Source organism: Rana temporaria, chromosome 5 (assembly GCF_905171775.1).
Source record: "Rana temporaria chromosome 5, aRanTem1.1, whole genome shotgun sequence".
NCBI lineage: Eukaryota > Metazoa > Chordata > Amphibia > Anura > Ranidae > Rana > Rana temporaria.
Window position 1 is genome coordinate 409,984,288 of NC_053493.1, and position 15,943 is coordinate 410,000,230.

General features: G+C 45.8%; 1 protein-coding gene and 1 non-coding gene across 5 annotated transcripts in view; both read left to right on the top strand.

The window, feature by feature from the left end:
• Positions 1–15,943, top strand: part of AGO2 (argonaute RISC catalytic component 2) — a 94,005-nt gene that overhangs the window by 29,744 nt on the left and 48,318 nt on the right. For all 4 annotated transcript variants that reach the window (XM_040355011.1, XM_040355014.1, XM_040355013.1 and 1 more), the window contains exon 3: positions 1,942–2,122. In XM_040355011.1, coding sequence (XP_040210945.1) covers positions 1,942–2,122 — 181 coding nt within the window. The remainder of the gene's footprint in view (positions 1–1,941; positions 2,123–15,943) is intronic.
• On the top strand, positions 10,390–10,524 carry LOC120942099. The gene has a single exon (XR_005749894.1). It is a non-coding gene; the product is annotated as a small nucleolar RNA SNORA16B/SNORA16A family (small nucleolar RNA).

Consider the following 15,943-nt stretch of genomic DNA (forward strand, 5'->3'; position numbering starts at 1 on the left):
TCTTCCTTCTTTATTCCCAGGCCGGTTTCTTCACTGGTCTTCAGGCACTGACATCTTAACTGTGGGCAGATGGTTATGACTCCTTGCAGCTTCACAGCCAGCTGCTCATGTGTACGCCTCACTGCACTTTGTGAATGGTCCTGCAGCCTTCTGGGACTTTTAATATGTCCCAGCAAGCTGGCGGCAGGGTGGGGAGGAGACCCGATGAGGTAACCTCCCCAAAAATAAATCATGATGGGGAGGGGGGGGGGGGGGGTTAATTGGTGCTTTAACCACTTAAAGGGGTTGTAAAGGTATTTTTTTTTCTTTCTCTCCCCTAAATAGCTTTTTACCTTAGCGCAGTCCTCCTTCACTTACCTCATCCTTCCATTTTGCTTTTAAATGTCCTTCTTTCTTCTGAGAAATCCTCACTTCCTGTTCTTCTGTCTGTAACTCCACACAGTAATGCAAGGCTTTATCCCTGGTGTGGAGAAAGCCTCTTGAGGGGGGAGGGGGCAAGCAGAAGTGCCAGGACACTCTCCTTTGAATGAAAATAGAGCGACAATTTTTTTTTTTTTTTTTTACTTTCTGCTATAATATCCCCCAAAAAATATATAAAAAAAAGTTTTTTTTCCTCAGTTTAGGCAGATACGTATTCTACATATTTTTGGTAAAAAAAAATTGCAATAAGCGTTTATTGATTGGTTTACGCAAAAGTTATAGCGCCTATAAAATAGGGGTTAGTTTTATGGCTTTTTTATTAATGCCTATATTTTTATTGACTGCGACATGGCGGACACTTTTGACACTATTTTTGGGACCATTGTCATTTGCACAGCGATCAGTGCTATAAAAATGCACTGATTACTGTGAAAATTACACCGGCAGTGAAGGGGTTAACCTGTAGGGGGCGCTGAAGGGGTCCAGTGTGACCCAATGAGTGATTCTTACTGTGTGGGGGCGTGGCTTGTCGCATTACTGATCGTTGTCCCCCATGACAGGGAACAGACGATCAGTGACAGTCTGACTAGGAGAGGTTTGTTTACACTTGCCTCACCCCGTTCTTCAGCTCTGTGACCCGTTTGGGCACGGTCACGAAGTACCCGACTGGGTCGCGAGCCTGCGTGACCCAACGGCTGTGCATATTAAAGGGGACATACCTGTACGCCAATATGCGCAGGCGTGGCATTCTGCCGACGTACATTGGCAAGTGGTTAATCATGACGGGAAAGGTAGTATCATGTACAGCATAAGTCGGGTCCCACCGGTGGTGTACTGATAAATTGTACTATCTGGTATCTTATAAGAAATTTTGTTCTTCCCTTCAGATGAACTGTCCTAAATGCCTCTCAAAGCCTGTGTACCAACAATCAGATTATCGTCCAATCGATTTTGAAAATGTTGTTTTTCGTCCGGTGTTCTGATTGTGTACTAGGCTTTACACTCTTGAGCCTGCAGAAATAAAGTGTTGGATGTGAACAGAGGCCATTGGGACAAGTTTCCTCCAATGATCCTTAGGTGGCGGCATTTATACAAGAAGCTCATAGAAATTGGGTATCTGGGCATTTTTGTCTGTGGGCCTGTTAAAGTGGTTGGTTGTAAACCCAAAGGGGAAAGAAACCTGCAAGACAAAGGCGTAATGAGATAGTATGCACAGCATACTAGCTCATTATGAATTGCTTACCTTGGATCGAAGCCCCTGTAGACCACTGTGGCTGGTGACATGTCTCCTGGGTGAAATTTCTGTGTTTGTGTGCCCCGGCGCTGTGATTTGCCGCGATTCAACATCAAATTTTAAAGGGGAATTATATTCCCTGCAAAAAATGGTTGCTAGGATTGTCTTTAGTTGCCATAGATCAGAAGACCCTCGTCTTTACGCTATGGCTATTTTTGTAGAAGAGATGCTTCTTCTAACTCCAGTGTTATAATAAAAAGTAACGGTTCTCTTTTTTTTGTTTGCAGTGATTGGACCGCCCCCTCCGCCGGTGTATACGTTCAAGCCTCCGCTGAGACCCGATTTTGGCACCTCGGGGAGGACCATCAAGCTCCAGGCGAACTTCTTCGAGATGGACATTCCCAAAATAGAAATTTATCATTATGATGTAGATATCAAACCAGAAAAATGTCCCAGGAGAGTCAACAGGTAAGAATTCATTTTTTTTCCGGTGAAATCCAGAGAAAAGTGATTATAGTGCTATATGTAACTATTTTTTAATGTATGACTATGAATACAGTGATGTTGGCGAGAGCATGTAATGTGCGAATCTTTTTATTGATGAAGCTTTTTATTGGTTTTTCTGTTGTACATCCTGAATGACAGAAGCGCACAGGATGTCAATTTTTATGATCATGATTACTGTGTCTTGCTTGGGGATTTTAATTGCCCTGTTTTTGAGTTGCATGATTAATTTTTCTTTTTATAGCTAGTCAAGTACTTTTTTCAAATAGTTGTAGATCTGTTATTGACCAGTTTTTTTACTGCGTTTAAGAAGTTTTTCACAAAGCCATTTATCTTTGTGAGAGTGGTTTGATGGAAGCAATTATCCCATGAAATAGGTTTGCCATCCACTCTCTACAACTCTATACCCAGCATACAGCTGCTATGAGACGGATCAAGAAATGGCTGCTTCCATCAGACCCCAATCCAGCATGTGTTTTGGGGATATTTTTTATTTGACCACTTCAATACCAGACGCTTTCATCCCCCTCCTGCTCAGGCCAATTTTCATCACGGTCAGTTAGGGTTGTCCCGATACCACTTTTTTAGGACCGAGTACAAGTACCAATACTTTTTTTCAAGTACTCTCCGATACTTTTTTTTTAAATGTCCCCCCACAGATGCAGCCATGTCCCCCCACAGATGCAGCCATGTCTCCCCGTACCTAGATGCCGTCGCCGCCTAGTCAATCAGTGTGCGGGGAACATTACAGCTTTCATTTGAATAGCTGTGTGTTCCCCGCCGCGTATAGACACTCCCCCTTGCTCGGGATTGGACGGGTGATCTGCACTCTGATAGACGGATCACCCGTCCAATCCCAAGCAAGGGGGAGTGTCTATACGCGGCGCGGAACACACAGCAGTTCGAATGAAAGCTGTAATGTTCCCCGCACGCTGATTAAATAGGCGGCGATGTTGCGGTATGCGGCGGCGGCAGGGGGGGTGGTATCGGATCTGGCATCGGGGGCATTTGCGGGAGTACAAGTACTCCCGCAAATGCTCAGTATCGGTCCCGATACTGGTATCGGGATAACCCTACTGTCAGTCATGCAACACTGTACCCAAATGACATTATTATTAGATATATAGATATAAATTATTTTGTGAGACAAATGGTGCTTTTTTTTTTTTTTTGGTACTTAAAGCGGGGGTTCACCCAAAAATACATTTTTAACATTACATTCAGGCTTCCGACCGTTGCATACAGCGCGTCACGAATTGCCGAACGTCGGTGCGGCTCTATACGGCATCTGCGCACCGACGTTCGGCTTCTTTTGGCAACTCGTGACGCGCAGTATGCGACGGTCGGAAGCCTGTCAATCAATTAGGAACGCCCAGTCCCGCAGAAGACATACCCGGAAGCGGCGGTGAAAATACGCCATGTAGGGGGGGGGGGGGGGAAACTGCCGATTGTCATTAGGACAACTCGGCTGAATGTAATGTTAAAAATTGATTTTTTTGGGTGAACCTCCGCTTTAAAGCAGAGATGTCCCACTAAATAAAAAATAAAAAAATTAAAAGCCAGCAGCTACAAATACAGCAGCTGCTGACTTTAATATATGGACACTTGCCTGTCCAGGTTGCCCGCGATGTCAGAAGCCGAGCAATCGCTCGGCTGCCCCGCCGCCATCCTCTGTGAGGGAATCAGGAAATGAAGCGTTGCGGCTTCACTTCCCTACTGCGCATGCGTGAGTCGCACTGCGCATGCGTGAGTCGCGCTGCGCGGCTTCACTAGTCCCCGCTGTGTTCTGGGAGCTGTGTTTCTCCCAGAGGACAGCGGGGGTACAGTGTAGACGCGTAGATCACCGAGGTGATCTATGCCAGGAAGTGGGAGCAAATACCTGTATTAGACGGGTATATGCACTCCCTCCCCCCTGAAAGGTGCCAAATGTGACACCGGGGGGGTTCCAAAAAGTGGAAGTTCCATTTTTAGGTGGAACTCCAATTTAATCACATTTTTATTTTTGATTTTCTATATAAGCAAAAAAGGCTGAACATGTTGAAGACTTTTTATTTTTTTATTTTGTTGTAAACTTTTCTAAAATTTTGCAACACAATCTTTCTTTCTTTTTTTTAAAGCAGAACTTAATCCATAACTTGATATGGGGGGGGGGGGGGGGGGCGATAGATAGATAGATAGATAGATAGATAGATAGATAACTAAATGTTCTTTAGCAAAGGACATACATTTTACACATTTTAGTGTGTGCTTTAAATTGCCTTCAGCATTGCTCCTGTTTTCTTCTTGCTGGAAGCTGCCATTTTGCTGAAGCCCAGAGCAGAAGTAAATACTAAAGCGGAACCAAACCCATTGATTTAGCAGTTTCAAAGAAGTTACATTCCTGGAATGCTGGCATTTATGTCACATTTGCTTGTGTCCTCAACCAAATTGTCAAACCATAAAATGGCTGGTGTCGTAACTGATCACGTGTAGCACCATGGCAGTTGCAGATCAAACAGAAGCAGCTTCCGTGGCTGTAAAGGATGAAGGCATATTAATTCTGCAGATCAGCCTCCACAAAAATCCCTAAAATGGGAGAGCAAACTGAGCATGTGCAGAGCAGGGTGAGACAATGTATTGGGTTTTTACACAGCATAGGCACTTGTTTGTAATGTTTTACATCGCTATAAATCACTGCAAAAGTGACCAGCTTGAAGTCATTTAGCAGTAGTTGTAAACCCTTAACAACCACTTTTACCTACAGCCTAGATTAAGGCTTACCTGTAGGTGCTTGAAATATCTCCTAAACCTCCACTGTTTAGGAGATATTTACAAAAATGATGGGCGCCGATGTCTATGGCGCAGGCGTTCTTTAGCAACAGTGAACATGCCGTGACTGGCGGCTCCAGCGGGAGTGACACTGGCCAATCAGTGCCGGAGACACGATACCCGGAAGTAACCCCACGGAGAGATGTCGGCCGCCTGAGCGGTGTACGAGGATGGCTTTGGTCACGGAGGTGAGTATTGCATAATGAGCTAGTATGCTATGCATAATGGCTCATTATGCCTTTTTGTCTTGCAGACGTGTGGGGTGTTTTACAAAAAAAAAAAAACTTCCACTCTAATAAATTTAGACCATAAATATATTCTGCTACTTTTCTTTGTTTAAAAATATCCCAAATCAATGTATATTTTGTCTGTAGGAAGGATAAGCATCTACAAGCTATGGGATATTTATTAATATAATATTGCATGTTAAATCGATTAGTTCCAATTGATGTCCTTATTTGAGGCCCTAAAATGCCACGATAGTACAAATCCCCCCCCCCCCCCCCCTTCTTTTTTTTTTTTTTTCTTTTTTTTTCCCGTTTAAAGAAAATACTACTGTGACCAAAGCAGTACAGTGTTGCCATAGTGACACTGCTATACTACACACTATATTTGCTTAGAACTCTGATTTTTATGACTAGCATCCAATCAATTTGTGTATTATTCAGGGCTGTGGAGTCGGAGTCGAGGAGTCGGAGTCGGGGGAAATTTTGGGTACCTGGAGTCGGCGAACAATGCACCGACTCCGACTCCTATACTAAATTTAGATTGGAATAAAAAAAAAAAAAGCAAGTTTAAATGTCCCAATTCACAAAAAGTTATAATTAATGACTTCTCTACTGTAAGAATAAAGACCAATGCATGCAGTGCCTCACGTAACCGCAAAACGAACACGTTAAGTGAAGGATTATTTTCAGCCCTAAAAATAATAAAGTCTGACTTAAAGCGGAGTTCCGGCCACAATTTTAAAAATAAAAACTTTTTAAATATGAAAACCCCTGTAATACACAAGCTTAATGTATTCTACTACAGTTAGGCTGGGTTCACACTACGGTTTTCCCGTCCGTCAGCCGCATACGATTTCAGTATTGAAAACGTACGGGCCCTGACGGGAAAACGTATAGATAGAGAATGCATTGCAAATCGTATGCACTCAGATGCATCCGGGTGCGTACGATTTGCTGGCAAAACGTTTTTTAAACGTACGCAAAACCGTGTTCAACCACGGTTTTGCGGTCGTTTTTAAAACAGTATGGCAAACGCATACGTTTTCCTTTAACATTAATGTCAATGGAAAACGCACATGTGTGCGGTTCCATACGTTCCCGTCCGTTTCAGCCGCATACGGTTTTTCATATAAATCGTATGCGGCTGACGGACGGGAAAACCGTAGTGTGAACCCAGCCTTAGTCTGTAAACTAAGGTCCGTTTTGTTAGGTTGTTAAAGCATTTAGACACTTTTTATAAAATAGAAATTGACTGGGGCCATCTTAAGTGTGGGCATCATGAAGCCAGACTGTATGACTTCCTGGATTTCAGCCTCGCACATGCTCAGTGCTGTACAAGCTGTGTAATGGTTTCAGATCAGGTTTCAATAGCAACGGGAGTGTCAGAGGAAGTTACCGCCCCTTATCTATGCAAACCTCTCCTCCTCCTTCCAGGAACCAGTAAATATACATAATAATTTGTTCCTGTGCAGATATATCTACATAACAAGATGATATATATCTCTTGTTATATATGTGGTGTGTATACATATACTAGACATGTGCACTGTCAATAAATTCATTTTGTTTAGTTCCGTTTCGCATTAGCCGTTATTTTGTATTTTGTGCCCGAAACTCAATTCGGATTCGTACGCTCATAATGGGCACAGCAGGAGTACAGCCATAGGAAGTCGGCACAGAACAGGGATGGTGGGAACCCTTCATGAGGCATTCCCACCATCCCTGCACTGAGTTCCCGGGTCTGTACACCCGCTGTGCCCATTATGAGGGGTTCCCACTATCCCTGTGCTGAGTTTCCGGGTCTGTACACCCGCTGTGCCCCATTATGAGGGGTTCCCACCATCCATGTGCTGAGTTCCTGGGTCTGTACACCCGCTGTGCCCATTATGAGGGGTTCCCACCATCCCCGTGCTGAGTTCCCGGGTCTATACCACCCGCTGTGCCCATTATGAGAGGTTCTCACCATCCCTGTGCTGAGTTCCCGGGTCTGTACACCCGCTGTGCCCATTATGAGAGGTTCTCACCATCCCTGTGCTGAGTTCCCGGGTCTGTACACCCGCTGTGCCCATTATGAGAGGTTCTCACCATCCCTGTGCTGAGTTCCCGGGTCTGTACACCTGCTGTGCCCATTATGAGAGGTTCTCACCATCCCTGTGCTGAGTTCCCGGGTCTGTACACCCGCTGTGCCCATTATGAGAGGTTCTCATCATCCCTGTGCTGAGTTCCCGGGTCTGTACACCCGCTGTGCCCATTATGAGAGGTTCTCACCATCCCTGTGCTGAGTTCCCGGGTCTGTACACCTGCTGTGCCCATTATGAGGGGTTCCCACCATCCCTGTGCTGAGTTCCCAGGTCTGTACCCCCCGCTGTGCCCCATTATGAGGAGTTCCCACCATCCCTGTGCTGAGTTCCCGGGTCTGTACACCCGCTGTGCCCCATTATGAGGAGTTCCCACCATCCCTGTGCTGAGTTCCCGGGTCTGTACACCCGCTGTGCCCATTATGAGGAGTTCCCACCATCCCTGTGCCGAGTTCCTCCTGCTTCCTTCTTCCCCCAGCACAGCACATTGCCACCATAACATTGCCCACCGCATCGTCTCCGGCACAGCACCCTGCATCATCCCGGCACAGCACCCCGCATCGGCCCCCTACACCCCGCATCGGCCCCGGCACCCCACACCGCATCGGCCCCGGCACCCCACATCGGCCCTGGCACAGCACACTGCATCGGCCCTGGCACAGCACCCCGCATCGGCCCCGGCACCCCGCATCGGCCCCGGCACAGCACACTGCATTGGCCCCGGCAACCCGCATCAGCCCGGTGTCAGTAGTACAGATGTGTCTTTACAGCCAGTGTCACAGGTGGGGGGGAGAGTGTCACAGGTGGGGGGGGGAGAGTGTCACAGGTGGGGGGGGGAGAGTGTCACAGGGGGGGGGGAGAGTGTCACAGGTGGGGGGGGGGAGAGTGTCACAGGTGGGGGGGGGAGAGTGTCACAGGTGGGGGGGGGAGAGTGTCACAGGTGGGGGGGGGGGGGAGTGTCACAGGTGGGGGGGAGAGTGTCACAGGTGGGGGGGGGGGGGGGAGTGTCACAGGTGGGGGGGGGGGGGGGAGTGTCACAGGTGGGGGGGGGGGGGAGAGTGTCACAGGTGGGGGGGGGGGGGGGGGGGAGAGGGTAACAGGGGGGGGGGGGAGAGTGTCACAGGTGGGGGGGGGGGGAGAGTGTCACAGGTGGGGGGGGAGAGTGTCACAGGTGGGGGGGGGGGGAGTGTCACAGGTGGGGGGGGAGAGTGTCACAGGTGGGGGGGGGGAAGAGTGTCACACGTGGGGGGGGGAAGAGTGTCACAGGTGGGGGGGGGGGAAGAGTGTCACGTGGGGGGGGGGAAGAGTGTCACGTGGGGGGGGGGGAAGAGTGTCACGTGGGGGGGGGGGGGAAGAGTGTCACGTGGGGGGGGGGGGAGAGTGTCACGGGGGGGGGGGGGGAGAGTGTCACGTGGGGGGGGGGGAGAGTGTCACAGGTGGGGGGGGGGAGAGTGTCACAGGTGGGGGGGGGGGGGGTGTCACAGGTGGGGGGGGAGAGTGTCACAGGTGTGGGGGGCAAGTGTCAGGCTTACATTGCATGAGAAGTCTAAACAGCAGTCCTTGCACATGCTTCCTTGTGATATATGCAGCATGTCCCTCCAGCCAGCACAGGTCACTTCCCAGGTGTCAGTGTATACAATGGAGAGGGGAGGAGCCTCTGACCCCAGCGTGTATCGACAAGTTTGCAGAGGGACAAACTTGTGCACTGAATCTGGTGTCTGCTTAGGTCAGAGGCTCCTCCCCTGTCCATTGTATACACTGACACCCGGGAAATGAACTGTGCTGGCTGGAGGGACGTCACAGAGCTGCCCATCGCCCCCCTCCCTGTATAGTTAGAGATGCCAGCCGACCCAGAGGTGCAGGGAAGTGCAGTACAACTTTTCTTCAGTGCCCTCGTCGCGCCCCAGCAGCTGCCTTATGCTAGGACCGGCTCTGAAGAAGCAGGAAGGAGAGCAGTCTGACACTTTAGCGCCCAGGATAGATCTGTATGTGTGAACACAGCTCGTGGTACAGCCTCACCTCTCTGCACTAGAATTGTGACAGACAGTGCAGAGCGTGCTGTTTCAATGTACAGGGAGGCGGGGCTGTACTACGATCGGTGTTCACACATACAGACCTATCAGACAGAGATCCGCTCTGACTGTCATCCTGATGATCTGTATGTATCTCCGCTCACTGGAGACAGATGGTGGGCGGGAGTACGGGGGCGGTGGGAGGAGTTGGAGAGGGACAAGAGGAAGAGGACACCACCTCTATGGGCGGCACTGCCCTCCCTCCCGCCCCCCGAGATTTTCAACTTCGGCGGCGATCGTTCAGCCCAGCCTCCTGGGATTGATGACACACATCTCCCAGGAGGCATAGCAGTGCTGGATGCGGCGGGGAGGCCATTCCGCCGCAACTGGGAAATAAACTCACAGGAATAAAACCGTGAGTTTTTAAAAGAAAAAAAAAACATGCCAATTAGATTTAAGGGGGCAGTGTAAAATACAATGCAAAGAAGTTGTAAAATAGGGTGGAACTCCGCTTTAAGAGCCTCTATGAAAGAGGATCGGGCAGAGGCAATTCTCTTCCTTAGAACTCTACATTGCATTTATTTGCATTTGCTAAGCCTATAACTACATTCCAAGATTAATATAAACCATTTCTAGGTTTTACAGATTTTGTTTTTGGTTCATTATAGATAAGCTTTGTTTTTGTTCTAAAACAACCAAATAATGTGGTTTGTATTTTTGAACTGGTAAAAATCCTGTTCCTGATGTTTATGCCTGCTGCTACTATCCAGCCACTTGATTGTTTTCATTGTGTTTGTCTTTTGCTTAAACTGTGCAATACAGTAGACTGTTGGCTTCCCAGCCAGTAGTCCTGTGGTAGGTTGCGTTTCTTTCCCTCAAGGAATGTATAAAATACATTCGCATATTAATACAGAGGAGTCGGAGTCGGAAGTACATAAAACTGAGGAGTCGGAACATTTATCTACCGACTCCACAGCCCTGGTATTATTGTGAAACTGTGATTGGCCACAGCTATGACATGGTACAGATACCGTATAATTGTTTGTACAGTCACTGTGACCAATCAGTGATCAACACTACTGTGTGGCTATAAAAGCCTTTTGTGTTTTGGCTCTAATCCAAGCCATAACAGCATTTATTTGCTGCTGTGGATAGTAGTGAGCCTAGATAAACATTTCCTCGACGGTCGCTATTTAGGAACTCATGTGCCTACTTGGCAACATTTTAGGGAAATTACACTTGTATGCTTCAGTAGGGATAGATTATTTTTTTTTTTTTAACTCCCTTTTCTTCCAAAAAAAAATGTGTTAAAGGTTGGTTTCATTTTATAACTTGCCTAATCTGTGAATTGGGTTTATTTCCGTGCTGCTTAGATTTGCACAGTGGAGCTCAAACAAGGCTTTTTTTATTTTATTTACTTTTTTTCTCCATGGTATGATGTACTGGATTTGTTTAACGTTAAAAAAATAAAATAAAAGCCCTTTATGTGTACAACGATCATGTGATCACATGGTACCATCATCTGGCCCATACAATCTGTTGTCCGGGGGACACGCTAGGTGACAGGTCGTGCTACAGTGCGGCCCCGGGAGGATGCCATGACTTCCACCCAGGATGGGATAGCTCCAGCTTGGACGTCATCTGACAATAGGCTGGACGGGAAGCCGTCAATATTGCGTTTTTTTCCCTTTTTATGCTGCGGGACAGTGATTCCTCTCTTCTGAGTTTGGTGAGAATAACCTTGCACCCGATTGTGTGGGCAAAGACTGTACATGCACAGTTAACAGCTAACAGGACCTCTGTGAATGCACTGATGTGCAGCAGGGCTCTGCCAGGCAGTGTTAATTTTGACATCAAGTTTCAATTTAGTTTTAGCCGTTTGAGTAAAATGCAATTGATATTGTTTTCAAGAGATATATTATTAATTGTAGCCATGTAGATGATTTGGAAGTTCCGTTCCAGCTCAGGAGGATAGTCTTCTTGGCAAAGTATCAAATGCGTAGTAAACGTTTAGTGTGCGTAGAGACAGATAATTCACTAAAAATGCCTAAGACCCCTTTCACACTGAATTGTTTTTACAGTGTTTTGGCGTTAAAAATAGCGCTATTGAAAGGCTCTCCATGCATCTCAATGGACCCTTTCACACGGAGTCCTGCAAGCAGCATCTTTGGAGCAGCTTTTGGGCACTAAAAAAACGCTCCAAAAACGCCCCTCTCCATTGAAATGAATGCGCTGTAAAAACGCCTTAACCTTTCACACTGGTGCTTTCACATTGGGATTGCAGAAGAGTCTTTGATCGAATAACGCTCGAAAAAACGCTCCAGTGTGAAAGGGGCCTAATAGAGCTGCACGATTAATCTTCATGGCCTTATTTTTACTTCATGATCTTTCTATGCAGAGAACTATGTCTGCTCTGCTGAGCCGACAGCGTCAAAACAAAGGAAGAAAAATTCTGGGCAGTCTGCAAAGTATCTAAACATTCTTTAGCAGTGGAACCAAGTCTAAACATTGTAACAATTTGTCTTTTTACATCAAAGGAATAGACTTCTGTGTGTAAATGAGAAAAGTTTAACCACTAAGACACTAAGGCCCAGATTCTCAAAGGAGATACGATGGCGTATCTCCAGATACGCCGTCGTATCTGAGTCTGAGCGTCGTATCTATGCGCCTGATTCTTAGAATCAGTTACGCATAGATTTCTATTAGATCCGACCGGCGTAAGTCTCTAACGCCGTCAGATCTTAACTGCATATTTACGCTGGCCGCTACGACACCTAGAAATATGTAAATCGGCTAGATACACAAATTCACGAACGTACGCCTGGCTGACGCAGTACAGATGCGCAGTTTACGTTGGGCTTTTCCCGGCGTAAAGTTACCTCTGCTATGAGGCGTACATGCGGCATACCAATGTTAAGTATGGACGTTGTTTCCGCGTCGAATTTGATAAATTTTTCGTCGTTTGCATAAGTCGTTCGCGAATAGGGCTAGGCGTCTTTTACTTTCACGTCGAAAGCATTGGCTTCTTGCGGGTAAATTTGAAGCATGCGCACTGGGATACTTTTACGGACGGTGCATGCGCCGTTCATAAAAAGCGTCATTTACGCGGGGTCACATAAAATTTAAATAACACATGCCCACATCTACCACATTTGAATTAGGCGGGCTTACGCCGGCCTATTTACGATACGCCACCGCAACTTTCTTTTGAGAATACGGCACTTGCCTGTAAAAGTTGCGGAGGCGTAACGTAAATAGGATACTTTACGCCTGCACAAAGATACGCGCATCTACGTGAATCCGGGCCTAAATTTTTTTCGACATTTGTTTTTTTTTTTACTTGGATTCTTTATTTTTTTTGCTAGAAAATGACATTTTATATGTATGTGTGGAAGTGTTTTTTTTTTTTTTTTTTTTTGTTAGAGACCTTAGAGAATAAAATAGTGCTTGCAATATTTTGTCAACCTATATTTGCACAGCGGTCTTTCAAATGCATTTTTTTTTTTTGGGGGGGGGGGGGGGGGACTTTAATTAAAAAAAAAAAAAAAAACAGTAAAGTTGGCACAATTTTTTTTTTTTTTTTTTGTATTGTGTGAAAGATATTACACCGAGAATCGTGATTCTCATTTTATGGCCAGAACCGTGCAGCTCTGCCCAATAGACAATTTTTAGGATGTAAAATGTTAGGGACACCTAGAATGGTAGATGAGAATGAGCCAATTTCTGACCAGAATAAAGAAACTAATGGGCAGGATCAAAAACAGTGTATGAAGTCAGCTTCTGCCTCTAAAGCATTCTGGTGTGAAGTGTAAACCTATCTTATACATTCGATAAGGGGTGTGATGACTATGATGAAATATCTTTTATTTGCATAAATGTCACTAGAGGGTGCTATGTCTGAGCATTCTATAAGTTTCCACAAATTCAGTGAATGGAATATCTAAGTCAGCCCAGTGGGTCTGTGCAGTTGTAAACCTTGGATTAGAATCGGCCATTAATGCAGAGTAGTATTGAGAGATCAATTTGTTACTTCCTCTGCAGATGGTCCCTTTAGAGAAGCTTCTCAGAAGCTCGGACAGTAAGTGAGCCATGCGCTGCTCTCAGGCCATGGTGAATCTGAAAATGTAAAAAACAAGGAGGTAGGGCAAAGGCTAAAGTTTTCACTTAATTGGGTAAAGGATTTAAAGCCTTGGTCAATGTATAAATGACAAAGGTATTTAACACCTTGGGTAATCCAGTACTGTGGGTGGGGAGATAAAGAGAAGCATTCGCATAGCCACATCTTTAGGTTATAGGGGGAACAAGAAAAAGGGGGGTACCAAAATAGGTAAAATGGGGTCGGACCTTTTAAGGCACAGTAAACGATGAAGAATATTGGAACAAATTACAATTATTTATTGAAAAAAGTACATGGTGTGTGTGTGTGTGTGTGTGTGTGTGTGTGTGTGTGTATATAAAAGCATTGGTAAAGAGTTGGAAAACCTATATATTATGATGCATGATATATAGTGAGCCCTTGTGTAGCAAAGCGTTTCACTGTTGAGCTTTGTCAGGTAACCTTTAACCACTTAACCCCCAGACCATATTGCTGGTCCAAGACCAGAGCACTTTTTGCGGTTCGGCACTGCGTCGCTTTAACTGAGAATTACATGGTCGTGTGACGTGGCTCCCAAACAAAATTGACGTCCTTTTTTTCCCCCCCCCCCACAAATGGAGCTTTCTTTTGGTGGTATTTGATCACCTCTGCGGTTTTTCGTTTTTGCACTATAATCAAAAATAGTGCAACAATTTTGAAAAAAAATTATATTTTTTTTACTTTTTGCTATAATAAATATCCCCCAAAATATATAAACTTTTTTTTCTTCCTCAGTTTAGGCCGATTCGTATTCTTCTATATATTTTTCGTTAAAAAAAAAAAAAAAAAACGCAATAAGCGTTTGGTTTGCGCAGAAGTTATAGCGTTTACAAAATAGGGGGTATTTTTATGGCTTTTTTTTTTTTTTTTTTACTAGTAATTGCGTTCTGCGACATTATTGCAGACACTTTTGACACAGACACATTTTTGGGACCATTGCCATTTTTATAGCGATCAGTGCTATAAAAATGCATTGGATTACTATAAAAATGGCACTGGCAGTGAAGGGGTTAACACTAGGGAAGGGGTTAAGTATGTTCCCTGGGTGTGTTTTAACTGTAGGGCGTGAGGTGGACTGACATGGGGAAATGTCTGATCGCTGTTCATACATTGTATGAAAAGACGGTCAGGCATTTCTCCCAACAGGACCGGGAGCTGTTTACACACACAGCTCCCGGTCCTCGCTCTGTAACGAGCGATCGCGTGTGCCCGGTGGCGATGGCACGGGAGTCGGGGGAGAGCCGGGGGCGCGCCCCTAGTGGCCTGCGCGAGAGCAGACGTATAGCTACGGGCTCTCGCGCAGGGGAGCCGACCTGCCGCCGTAAAACGACGGCGGCTGGTCAGCAACCAGTTAAGGTTCGTTGGTGGCAAGAGAACAGGTCTCGTGATCTACAAAAAAACATGTGTTTCTGATTATGATAACAATAACTGGGTGGGGCATCGTGAACAAATCATTTTAGTACAGGGTTATGCCAAAGCGGGTTGTTGGGTTAAGTGACCCAATACTCCCTCGAATATGGGTCACTATAGTGGTAAAAAGACAGCCTTGTTTGTAACGTTGCTTTTCCCGCACATGCTGGCATTTCTCTGCTGTATGATATTGTGAAGAGTCTCAAAAGAAGATACTATAGCTGCTTTGGTGGTGGTCCAGGCATTATGTGGGAAGGGATATAAAGCCAATTGTGTACCACAACTATTTGGGATGCTAAATTAAATATTTGGGTAAGCCAGACAATAGCTAAATGGGAGGGTAATTTCAGAATTTCTAGAGCCATCTTGGGAGCACACTGGTTCCAAAGGAAACCTGTACAAAGAGTCGATGTGTTTAAAACGAGATTTGGAAAGTTTACAGTGAGCGTTAGCCATCACATATAAAAGTTTGGGAATAAACATCCTCTTTAATTGACTCTCCCTGTGAGGTCTAATGGGTGATTCATCCAATGATGGGTGCACTGCTGTAGCTGGGCAGTAATAGGGCAGATATTAGTCACATCGGAGTGTAAAGGAAGTTGTACCACCACACCCAAATAGCAGAAGGAATGGGCAACTTGAAGTTGTGAACTCGGATGAATCACCCGCTCCTGAATCTAAGGGAAAGACTGGATTTGGACCAGTAGATCTGGAAACCTAAGAATCTACCAAAAGTCTCCATCTCATGTAGGGGAGAGAGCATAAAGACCAATAAGGGTCAGCCAGATGTATGAGATTCATTCCTCTATAGTGCCAAAAATGAGTCCCTGAATAGTAGATGAATAACTAATCTGGATAGCAAATGGTCCAATGCGAAGAGGAGTGGAGACAGAGGGCAGACCTGTCGTGTTCCCCTGGAGAGGGAGAATGCCGGAGAGACTGAGGTATTGACTCGCATTGTAGCCACCTGATCAGTATAGGAGCCGTATCCAGGCAATCATCTGAGGACCCGTCCCATAAAGTTGCAACACCTTAAATTAGTAGGACGATTGTACGCTATCAAATGCCTTACAGGTTTCTTATAGCACAATAACTTGCATAGAAGAGTGGCCATG